Here is a 10,408-nt window from a genome sequence, read left to right on the forward strand (position 1 = left end):
GAAAAAAGGTAAGGGAAATATGACGTTTACTTGAGATGCTTTATTAACAAAACAATAAAAAAAAAGAAAAATGTTTGCATATTGTTTTCTCCTTAGGTTGGGGGGAAATATTGAGATTACAAATCTGTTTTCCAAGAGTGACTTGGCCATGGGGGCAGCAAAGAGAGTAACAATCAAACAAAACATCCATACAGGATAAGCACATAGACTACACAGTTGAAACTTTAAAAAATCTTTCTGATTATTTGAAAATTTGGTGAATAAGTTTTGTGTTGAACACAGCCATTTCAACTGCTCCTGTCAGTTAAGGGCAAAACAACAGAATCCCTCTGAGCTTCCCCTTCTGTGAGGCTCTCCTCCTTGGTCCTCCTGGCCTCTCTGGAGAGCTTCTCAAACCGCCTCAGGAACACGATGACACCGGTCAGAAGTGCAGCCTGCACCAGCACAAACACAAACAGCAATGCCTGCGAAGTCAAAGCCAGGTCACAGTACCAGTAGTGGCAGGAGTCCAGCACTTCCTGCTCAGTCAGATACTCCACCAGCCTCCCTCTGAGGCGGGTAGGAGAGCTGCAGTTAATGTGGGCCGAGGGCCTTCCTACGGGACGACGTCTCAGCCAGGCTCGCAGGTAGAGGACACCGCAGTCGCAGGTCCACGGGTTTCCGTGCAAGGAGACCTCGTGGAGAGACGAGAGCTTGTCCAAAAGGCCGTTCGGGAGGGTGGTCAACCGATTGTTGTGAAGGCGCAGCTCGGTGGTGCCCGCGGGGAAAACGCTGGGGAGGTTGGAGGAGTTAAGAAACCTGCTGCTGCAATCCACCTGGCTGCCATGACAAGAGCAAGGATTGGGGCACGGCAACGAGACTTGAACTCCAAAGATGAGAAGACACAGAAGATGGAGCCCCTTCATCCTCAAAATGGCTGAAGAGAGAAACAAGCGGAATGGTGATGATTCCTAACTTAATGGTGATGGCAGCACGATGCACTAGCGGACGCTGTGAACCCTAACGAGGACAAGCACTATGGAAAATGGACAACTGGAAGATACAACCACTTATTCTTAGTATTGTACGACAAGCCAATCTGAAAGAGAATACCAGTCGTAGCTCTGGTTTCTGCAAACTACTCCATTCGTTTTGGAAGTTGGGAAATGCGACTTACCGTGAGTGTTGTATGTCGTCCCTGCTAAGGCGCGTTGCTCTCGTCAGTTTCAGAGTGTGATGTTGCCGGCTGGCCCTCACTGATAAAGACTTTGAACAGGATATGCGCTGTGCACTATCTCCCTTCATTTTTACACTAGTTCATCCCCTGATAAGCTCTTAGCCAATATTTTAGGATTGCAACAAATCAACATATTTAGACATTTATTTTGGTGACATTCTATGTATATTCATTCTAATGCCTTAAAATGAAAATGTATGACTGGAACAAAACTGCAGAATTCACAATTGACATTTTTTTTATTCAGTAAAAATAATTACAAGAATAGAAGAATAACAGAAAAATACAATCCTAATATTTTCTGTCGTCCTACAAATGCATCTCTCTCTCCTAGAATAATAAAATAAATAGCAGAGGTCACCAATGTATGTGTTTGAAACATTTCTCAAGACTTACAGCTCTTACGTACGCCAATGTAATATGTCAAAAGACAAAGGAAGAATGGCTTGCTCGAGATAAATGATTCCGAAAATCGTCCCACAAGCTCTTTGACAACCGGAAAAGATGGACAACTCCTTCACAGGAACCATTAACAGAATGTCAAGAAACGATGTTTATTATTTGTCAAGTTGGAAGATGCACTTTTCCTTCTATTGACATTCATTCACACACTGCTCATCTTCATTGGCACAATTCACACTTTCCAAAAAAAAACAGTATTTGCTCCTCCACGAAAGCAAAAAAAAAAAGTCAGATAAGGTTTCGACACAAGTGTAAAAGCCATCAGTTTTAAACCAGCCAACCAATAAGAAAAAAAAAAAATGCTGTGGATCCTCAATTGATATGAATAATGCATTCCTTAACGCTTATCAGATGAATTTAAATAAAAGGAAAGCAACTGTGCAAAGACGACTAGGAATATTACAGACACCAGAAGAGGATTAAAAAACAAACACACTGAATAAAAAGCAGCATTCAAATCTAAATGCCACAGTCATACCCTGACAAAATATGCCCCAAAGTTAAAAAAAAAAACACTCATGATACAAAAGTTCCGCTACGCTACGTTTATTACTGTATGGGGAGTTGGCAATTTAGCGCCCCCTTCAGGGGAATTGCAATGTTTCTTGCCCATACACGCCTTCAGGTGGACTACAGATCAGTTCGGTGATGAATGTTTGAGATCGTTGAAGATTTGATTGCAATTGAAACTAACAAAGCAGACATCAAGCGATATTTTCTTGCTCAGACTTGAATGTTCTTTACTAGCAGCACTAATTTGATATTTTCAGCAGCAAACCTTGGAAATTATATTTGGGAATGAGTTTCCCGCCCCTTTAAAAAAAAAAAAAAAAAGATTCTGGGCAGTTGGGAAAATTCCTGAAGCAGACATGCCGAGTTAATGTGATAAATCTTCGAGATGGACGACGGATCAATCCGATTTAGCATAACTGATCCGGCGCTTCCCCGGTGAGTGTGGTCACAGCACACAGGAAATGGTCACCTTGGTGGTGGAGTAAGGCGTGTCCTCTGTTGGGGACAAAGTCTACGTTTACTTTGAAATAAAGTGTGGCATCGAGTCTTTAATTGATGTACTACCAATTGACTTTTTTTTAAGTATATAGTTGTTTAAAATGTCAACAAATGTCACTCGTAATGAGTTGCCATCCACAATCTCCATGACACTTCAAAATGAAAGTCACGTTAAAATCCAACTTCACTCATCATCATCATCATCATCGGTTTAAAGTCCGCTTTCCAGGCGCCGCTGGGTTGGAATGACGTCAAAATAAATGTCAAGTGAAAAACGCGAAAAAATGAAAATGATGTGAAGTCAACCGATGAAATACTTTCATTCAATTTTGCGGTGAAACGTGACCTCTGACCTCTGTCCTTCAGTGTGTTGACGTAAGCGTCCATGAATTCTTTCTCCCTGCCGTCCTTCGGCTCCTCACCGCCGTCTTCCGTCGTCTTGCCACTGGCGGGACTGTCGTACAGACGGATGAACCTCAACACGCACACGCATGAACGTCATTTTCTATCCAAAAAGTCTCCGGTGTGTGTCTGGGCACACGTACTTGATGCCCGGGTTGCTGCAGAGTTTCGTGGGTACACAAACGAGCTGGTCGGCACTGACGACGATCATTTTGAGCGTTGAGATGTTGGTGAGGCAGTGAGGAAGGTACGTAAGGCGGTTCTTGTGCACGAACAACGTCACCAGCTCCTTCAGCCTGACACAGACACACACGAATTGAAACAAACACGCGCACGCAACCCAAACACGTGCTTGCGACCTATCCATGTCCTCTGGCAGGTCGATGAGTCGATTGTTGCTGAGGTCGAGAAACTGTAGCGAGCTCATCCTGAGAGCGCACACGGGGATTGATGCAAACTCGTTCTCCGCAATGTCCAGGTGAGCCAGATGCTTCAGAGAACTCAGCTGAAAACGCACACACATGATGATTATTATCGCGAATGTTTAGATGCCAACACGAGCCAATGAGAGCCACGAGCCGTGATGCGGGAGACCTCGAAAGGCAGCTCGGAGAGGTTGCGGTTTCCAGCTAGCTCCAGCCGTTCCAGGCTGCGGCACATCCCCAGCTGGGCGGGAACGCAAGACAGTCGGTTGTAGCTGATGTTGAGCCGGCGCAAGTGGCCCAGTTTTCCTGGCAAAGGAGCCCAAGTTGAAACAGACGAAGACCCAGACCCCGGCAGTCCTCACCGATGTCAGGAGGCAGCAGGGCTAGTTTGTTCTTGGACAGTTCCAAAACCCTCAGCAGGCTGAAGGACGCTAAATAGTCGGGAAGCTTCTGGATTTTGGTGCCACTCACGTGCCACTCCAGCAAAAACGTCTTCCATTCCAGATCTTTCGGCAAATCCTGAGCACATCAGAGTTGGGTTTTGCCCTGCCGTCATCACATTGACTTGCACTTTTGAGACTTGCTGCAAACATTGGTGGAATCAGATATGAAATGACAATGGCAAGCTGCTGCTGCAAGCCTGGCTGCCACCCAGGTGCTCACTGAAGGCACGAGGCACTTGCTTGGCGAGTTTTGCTCGCCTCTCTTCTTGGAACGAGAAAGTTCCCCAATTTCAAACTTAACATACCGCTGCTTTCTGCGATAACCGTTTTGCTCTTTTGTGTCGTTTTTGGTGCTCTTTCGCTTTCTCCAGTTTGTGGAAATGAGTTACAAGCTTGAGCTCACTCACCTTCCACTGCTCCCCGGACAGACGAAAGGACAAGGCGCTCTCATGGCCCGCATCGCTGTCGGCCAAAACGTCTGAAAGCACAGCAGAACATGTGTCTCTGTTTGAGGGCAACTAATCTGTTTAGGCATTCTTTCCTGCTACCTGTGCGTACCTGTGCGTGTGTCGCGCGCGGGCGTTGGCGGGTCGTCGTTGAGCAGGTGGCGTTGATGCGTGTCGAGCGTCCGGCAATAGAGGCGATACTGCCACCGTTGCTCGATCCTGCGCACACGCACGTCGACCTTAAATCATCTTCAAATCACATTTGCTCAAGTTAGACGGGACGTTTGCGAGAATTTTGAAAGTGAAAAGGCGTTCGTGAGACTGGACGCTCATCAGTAGATGATGGCGATTCTATTATGTGGACAGCGGCCGATCGATTGTCTGACTTTGGCAGGGCGCTCCTCTCTTTTCTTTGCTGCTCTTTCTTCTCCCGCTGCCGATGCTTCCGGGCGCGCGATTCCCAAACGCTGAGCAAACGCGAGACGTCACAGGTTGCCACCGCGCCGCACTTCATCTCGCTTGCTGGAAGAATGAAAGTGGAAGCTGGAAGAAAGAAATAGAACAGAATGGGGGGGAAAAAACTGTTGTCAAATTTCTTACCTCTGATGTTTTGCTGCTGCACGACCTGCACGCTCACAGCGAATGCGTCAGAGAGCTATTTGTAGCAGGCGGCGGAGTCTGTCACCCGACACCGTTGAGCCTCGCAGTGTTTGAAAACATGTGCGCTCGCGAACGGCACGCTACAGAAAGAACAGAACCAAGGACTTTACCTGACTTTTCTTGCATTTTCTCTTCAAGCACCAAGATGGCGCCCGAGCACTTCAGAGTTCGCAATGGTTTTGTACTTGTTTTCAAGATGCTATTTTAGTTTGAGAAGCGCAATGAGCAATGGTCCAATTCATCTGAAAATTCGATCCGTTAATTAATCCATTTGATCTATTTGCTCAATTAAGTATCGTTATCAATGTGTCGTCTGTGTTTCTGTATCTAACTCCCAGCTCCTGAAATTTCCCCCTGGCGATCAATAAAGTATCTATATCTACCTACCCATCTATCAAGCATGCCAGTGCACAGCGAATGGATGAATGGCCATTTGGAGCCTCATCTTGAACGAGATTGGATTGCTACAGAGATTTTTTGGTGACACGGCAGGGGAACACTTTCCCCTGCCAAGTTGACATTCAAGAGACTGCAAAGTTTTGAATGAGAGTTTATGTACTTTGAGATCAAAGATGGCTCCTTTCCACCCGTGGTACAATTTAATTACTTTGCAATACAAAGTTAGGTCCAGGTGAGGAACAGCCCTTGACCGTAGCAATCGTCCTCCATGTTTCTTGCAGTCTTTCCATGTCATCCTAATTGTCTCCGTAGGTCGCTGAAGCAAACCTAAAGGCGCGCGTTAATATGACATGTCATTCAGTACATCGCCAGCAGGGGGAGCTTACAGGGCGGGATGATAATAAAAGACAACGGTTGAGTCATCAAGGCCATGTTTTAATTTCTTGTCGATCGAAAACCGTTTGAGCAGAGCGTTAAATGCAAACCAAACATTGAGGCATAATCACAAATGCAGCAACAAGTTTGGAATTGTTACAAAAACCATGATGGAAATAAAAGGAAATGAGTTGTTCCATTATGAGCTGGAATGTGGAATGACAAGCTGACAGCAGGAGGGAGGAGGGAAGAAGGGAGTGGGTGGGGAGTCTCAGAGTTGCCCACAGTCCTGGATGACCAACTTGGAGGAGGTCTTCCCACTGCCGGAGCCTTTCGCCTCCATTTTCTTGACAATATCCTCGCCCTCCACCACACTGCCGAAGACCACGTGCTTACCGTCCAGCCTGAGGGCCACCAAACACACACAATCATCACTTTACATATCTTTGGGCGCAAACCAGCATCAGTCTCACCAGGAAGTCTTGGCGGTGCAGATGAAGAACTGCGAGCCATTGGTATTGGGTCCAGCGTTTGCCATGGACAAGATTCCGCATCCCGTGTGCTTCAGGGTGAAGTTCTCATCAGCAAACTTGTTCCCGTAGATGGATTTTCCCCCAGTTCCGTTGTGATTGGTGAAGTCTCCACCCTGTTTGGGGTGTTACACAGGTGAACTTGAAGCCTCAATGACCTTTCCACGCCAAGGGCCCAGGGGCGCTTGGCAATGTTCAAAGATGCCGCTTTGACTACTCACCTGGCACATGAACTGCGGGATGACGCGGTGGAAGGTGCTACCCTTGTAGCCAAAACCTTTCTCGCCCGTGCACAAGGCGCGGAAGTTCTCCGCCGTCTTGGGAACCACGTCGGCGCGCAGCTGAAAACAAAAAGTAAAAGCAGTCGGTACAAACTCATCCGGGTGGACAATGCCTAAAAAGCCAACTTGCCCGAGCAACGTAAAGACAATTTTATAGTTCAACATGAGCCCTTCACCAGTTCAAGTATACCGCTTCCATTTGAGGGACCGCAGCTGCTTTTTGCGCGTCAAGTGTCAATCAAGGACCGGAGCCCCACCGATGAGAATCAAACCTTAAACTGGAGCAATGAGGAAGTCAAAATCCTTGACTTGAGGCCTGAAGAAGGTTCAATATCGTCGTGGGCAACCAGGGGCGGTGGGAGCAACGTCAAAAGGAGTAGAAAGACGCAGAAGATGGCCAGACGTTTTAGAAGGAGGGAATCCGAAAGAAAATAGGCACACGCGTGACATTTTATGCACGTGTGTATGGGGGAGGGGTCTCGCCGTTTGGGCTGACGATCTAAAGACAGGAGTCCAGCAACAGAATTCAAGGGTGGTGTAGCACTTCTGGATAAGTCGTCCGTCCTGTACAAACAACTGCTGGTGTTTTTCTGTTCTAAGCAGAGAGATTTGAAGCAAAATCAGCATGGCCCCCCCTGAGTTGTTTGGCTGCTCCCCACTCAGAGCAGGAAAATCACAAATCGGTCTTGGCAGACAACCACGTCGCCATCCTCGCCGCAACCAGCACCCTCCACCACTGTGCGTAAAGCGCCGCCGCCACCTTCTCCTACCCAGGCAAGGCTAGCACAGAATACAACCATGTGGTCAAGACAACACGCTTAGCAACATGGCGTTACAAATAAATTACCGACAGCCTCAGTAGTCTTGTACTTTAAATAAAGTTGCAAGCAAATGTAGCAGTTTGAAAACTAAAAAGACTGTGGAGTCATTTTTAATAACAAAAAACAACAAAAGACCATTTCTAGGGCTTGGCATTAGATGGGAGAATAAAAAAAAATAGCCATTCTCTTTATAAAAAAAAACAAACAAAAAAAAAAACAAAGGCCAAAAGAACGATTCCTAAGAGCGTTTGGACTTGTGTAACGCGGGTACAAAGGGAAGCCCTCCTCTCCCCGCCTCCTCCCCCGCCCCTCGCCACGGCATGGAAGTTTCCAGAAGGCACAAGTGTCGCAGTCCCGCCGCGCAGCCATCTTGCTTCCAAGTCACGAGGGAAAACAGAGCCCGGGTTTGGCTGCAATCTGCCTCCGGGCCGGGACGCCCAGGAAGTCCCGTAGTCTGCCTCGGGCCGGGACGTCCCGTTTCTTCTTCCCTCAGCGGGCACGAGCCGAGCGGCCGGCCAACAAAAGGCGTCCCCGCAGCATTGCTAAGTTAGCATTAGCCGTCAGTGAGCAAGAACCGGAAATCGGAACTCAATAGTCCATACCAGAACCCCTAGCCCACTCACAATCCCGCCTGGCCACAGTCATTGTGCGACTACAACTTTGACTGCCCGTATAAAAGGAACACATAGTTTTCTGCGACTCAAATGCGCCCTCAACACTGCTGGTTTAGTTTATACATGAACGCGCACGTGAATTTTCACGGGGCGAACAACGTTTACAGTACCCGCCTCTTAAACTGTGTTCTTTATTTAGCTAAATTGGGGAATTTTAGTGTATAAATCTAAGTTCAAGAGTCGAAAGCGGTGACTGCGTGACATGCATTCGTTAGATGCTTTAACTAGGAGTAAGCGTTTGACATAAAGACAAAATGTGGAAAACAACACTCCATCCATTAATCTCATCGGCATCAAAGTAAGATTGTCGAATTGAAAATGCCTAGCTGGTCTCCCAAATACACACTCATCCACACAGTCCATTTTTGACAGATTCAAATGCAACGGTGTGTCACAACAGTGCGTGTGTCAACAGCAATTGTGTAAAATCCTGAAGGTGTGCACGAGCTCCTCAAGCACAGTCCACTGACTGGCCCCGTGCTGGAGGCCCGTTCATCGAAGCAAATGGACGTCTGCGACGCACGCGGTGCGGTTCGTTCGTTAACTCCGCCTATGACTCATCGAGCTCAGCGCGTAAGGCGAACGTTGCAACCGCTCGAAGACAAGCAAGGCCGCCGCGGAAGCTGACGGTGGAGCGACATACTGACCGACGGACAACCGCACGTCCCCGGGCTAACCCCCAGACGGTCCCCCACCCGTCTCAAGGCACGCGCGGGGCCCTGCGTTCAACCATCGACGCTTAGCGAAGGAGCCCACACAAAGGAAGCGCGTGAGAGCCGCACCCAGCGCCTAAAACAAGCCAACTTTACCTCCATCACCACGCGGCCAAGAGGCGCGCCGTCGGAGGTGATGTCGAAGAATACTCTTGGTTTGGCCATGGCTGCGGCAGTCGCTGCTTTGCTTCCGAGCTTTTTCTTCAAGACGCGATGAATGACAAGTAACCGAGAAAGATGGCTGACCGTCGGCAAACCTTATATAAAAGGCCAGTGGGTGACGATATTTCAATTGGGCCAATGGTTAGCGGTGACGAAGTTTGGCTGGCGAACGCTGTGGCCAATTAGCAGGCAGTTGACTGTGAACGCTCGCCAAGTGCCCTTTTCTGATTGGCCAGTTTACTCTATGCGATGTGTTAGGTTTAACGTAGGGGCGGGCCGATTGAGCAAAAGATTTTAAACGTGCACTCAAAGGCTCGCCCCGCCACCGAACGGCAAGTCTCACGTTCAAAGCAGAGCGCGACTCGCGTGATTGACGGCCCGCGTGCCCAATCGTGAAGAGGACGAGATGGGCCAACGTCACGACCAGCAGTCTGCGCGCGCTCCCGATGTTGCGAGGGCCCGGGGCTGCTGTAAATGGAATGCGCGGTCTCGCGGATAGGGTGCGGTCATCTGCGCAAAGAACCCCCCCCCCCCCCCCCAAAACATTGTACTGTCAAAGTAGCTTTACGTTTAAGTTTTACAAGTGTCATGTCACCGGAATGCAGCATTTCTTCGGTTGCTTTGAACCCCTTCAAACCCGCACATTGACTCCGCACATGACAACAAAGTGAAGGTCATGTAAATATGGTCAATTGAATAAAGTTGCTGCCAAGTGATCACAGCAAGGTTAGGGATCAGCTCTAGGAAAAGCCCGGTCGGGCCTGCAAAAACAAAAGGGGAAAGGAGAGGATGCAATGTGGACATGTAGAATACAGCAGGCTAATATGTATTCTCCATTGAATTAAAAACTAAAAAGGGCACAGTGACTTTTTGCCAAACAGTTGCACGATTGCCTTCCAAAAACCTCTGGCCCTTCCAATACAAGGCACATGTGTTTTTTTTTTGAGTCACTGGTTGGTTGACTCTCACTAGATAGGCCCACTGCTGCCGCCGAGTGATTTTTTTTTTTATGAGGATCTTGAAAGAAAGTGTCTGCTGAAGCGACCGCTGCCTATTTTCGTCCTTTCCGGTCATCTCTTCTCATCTCCTCGGGCCTTGCGCTGCTGCCCACAGCTGCCATCTTCGGGGCTGCCATCTCGGGTCTGCCATCTCGGCGCGCCACTCGCTCTCATGATGCGACAGCAACAATCTGGCTACGTTTTGTCACGAACACACATTGACACCAACATCACTTTTTCAAATCACCTGTTGGGACATATCTTCCGAACGATCTGGAATATGCTTGCTTGATGAGCGGGAGCAGAAATGTGTTCGACCGTGAGCAAGCGCCAGACTTGACTGTGATCAGTTCACCGGGATTAGATCTTTAGGCGGCAGTGTACAATTTG

General features: G+C 48.2%; 3 protein-coding genes across 6 annotated transcripts; all 3 read right to left on the reverse strand.

Moving 5' to 3' along the window:
* Positions 1-20: 20 nt before the first annotated feature.
* gp1bb (glycoprotein Ib platelet subunit beta) lies at positions 21-1,275 on the reverse strand. Its single transcript, XM_061278158.1, has 2 exons — positions 1,157-1,275; positions 21-916 (listed from the first exon to the last, which is right to left on the reverse strand). Exon 2 carries the CDS (start codon positions 903-905, stop codon positions 288-290), a length of 618 nt encoding a protein of 205 aa, XP_061134142.1. The 5' UTR covers positions 906-916; positions 1,157-1,275; the 3' UTR covers positions 21-287.
* A 161-nt stretch (positions 1,276-1,436) lies between these two features.
* LOC133153898 (leucine-rich repeat-containing protein 2-like) lies at positions 1,437-5,165 on the reverse strand. Of its 4 annotated transcripts, XM_061278152.1 has the most exons (10): positions 5,006-5,164; positions 4,792-4,927; positions 4,518-4,624; positions 4,367-4,437; positions 3,879-4,035; positions 3,686-3,822; positions 3,451-3,596; positions 3,235-3,387; positions 3,043-3,164; positions 1,437-2,686 (listed from the first exon to the last, which is right to left on the reverse strand). In XM_061278152.1, exons 2-10 carry the CDS (start codon positions 4,917-4,919, stop codon positions 2,637-2,639), a joined length of 1,071 nt encoding a protein of 356 aa, XP_061134136.1. In that variant the 5' UTR covers positions 4,920-4,927; positions 5,006-5,164; the 3' UTR covers positions 1,437-2,636. The 4 variants fall into 4 exon arrangements, with proteins under 4 accessions (XP_061134136.1, XP_061134135.1, XP_061134133.1 ...); XM_061278151.1 differs by having other exon boundaries at positions 3,043-3,143; positions 3,235-3,596; positions 5,006-5,165; XM_061278149.1 differs by having other exon boundaries at positions 3,235-3,596.
* Positions 5,166-5,878: 713 nt separating this feature from the next.
* On the reverse strand, positions 5,879-9,117 carry LOC133153903 (peptidyl-prolyl cis-trans isomerase-like). Its single transcript, XM_061278164.1, has 4 exons — positions 8,955-9,117; positions 6,591-6,710; positions 6,313-6,485; positions 5,879-6,243 (listed from the first exon to the last, which is right to left on the reverse strand). The coding sequence occupies exons 1-4, from the start codon at positions 9,021-9,023 to the stop codon at positions 6,111-6,113; spliced, it is 495 nt and encodes a 164-aa protein (XP_061134148.1). The 5' UTR covers positions 9,024-9,117; the 3' UTR covers positions 5,879-6,110.
* Positions 9,118-10,408: the final 1,291 nt, after the last annotated feature.

The sequence above is a fragment of the Syngnathus typhle genome, linkage group LG5 (genome assembly GCF_033458585.1).
Source record: "Syngnathus typhle isolate RoL2023-S1 ecotype Sweden linkage group LG5, RoL_Styp_1.0, whole genome shotgun sequence".
NCBI lineage: Eukaryota > Metazoa > Chordata > Actinopteri > Syngnathiformes > Syngnathidae > Syngnathus > Syngnathus typhle.

What these genes read in the sequence shown, in the direction of transcription:
- LOC133153898 (XM_061278149.1), bottom strand. Translation starts at nt 4,919, where the DNA reads ATGAAGTGCGGCGCGGTGGCAACCTGTGACGTCTCGCGTTTGCTCAGC. An exon ending in GAGAGGAGCGCCCTGCCAAA is followed by an intron (nt 4,625 to 4,791) that starts GTCAGACAATCG and finishes GCGTGTGCGCAG; the next exon opens with GATCGAGCAACGGTGGCAGT. An exon ending in CAACACACTGAAGGACAGAG is followed by an intron (nt 2,687 to 3,042) that starts GTCAGAGGTCAC and finishes TGTCCCCAACAG; the next exon opens with AGGACACGCCTTACTCCACC.
- gp1bb (XM_061278158.1), bottom strand. Translation starts at nt 905, where the DNA reads ATGAAGGGGCTCCATCTTCTGTGTCTTCTCATCTTTGGAGTTCAAGTC.
- LOC133153903 (XM_061278164.1), bottom strand. Translation starts at nt 9,023, where the DNA reads ATGGCCAAACCAAGAGTATTCTTCGACATCACCTCCGACGGCGCGCCT. An exon ending in TTGGCCGCGTGGTGATGGAG is followed by an intron (nt 6,711 to 8,954) that starts GTAAAGTTGGCT and finishes TTTTGTTTTCAG; the next exon opens with CTGCGCGCCGACGTGGTTCC. An exon ending in TGCACCGCCAAGACTTCCTG is followed by an intron (nt 6,244 to 6,312) that starts GTGAGACTGATG and finishes GGTGGCCCTCAG; the next exon opens with GCTGGACGGTAAGCACGTGG.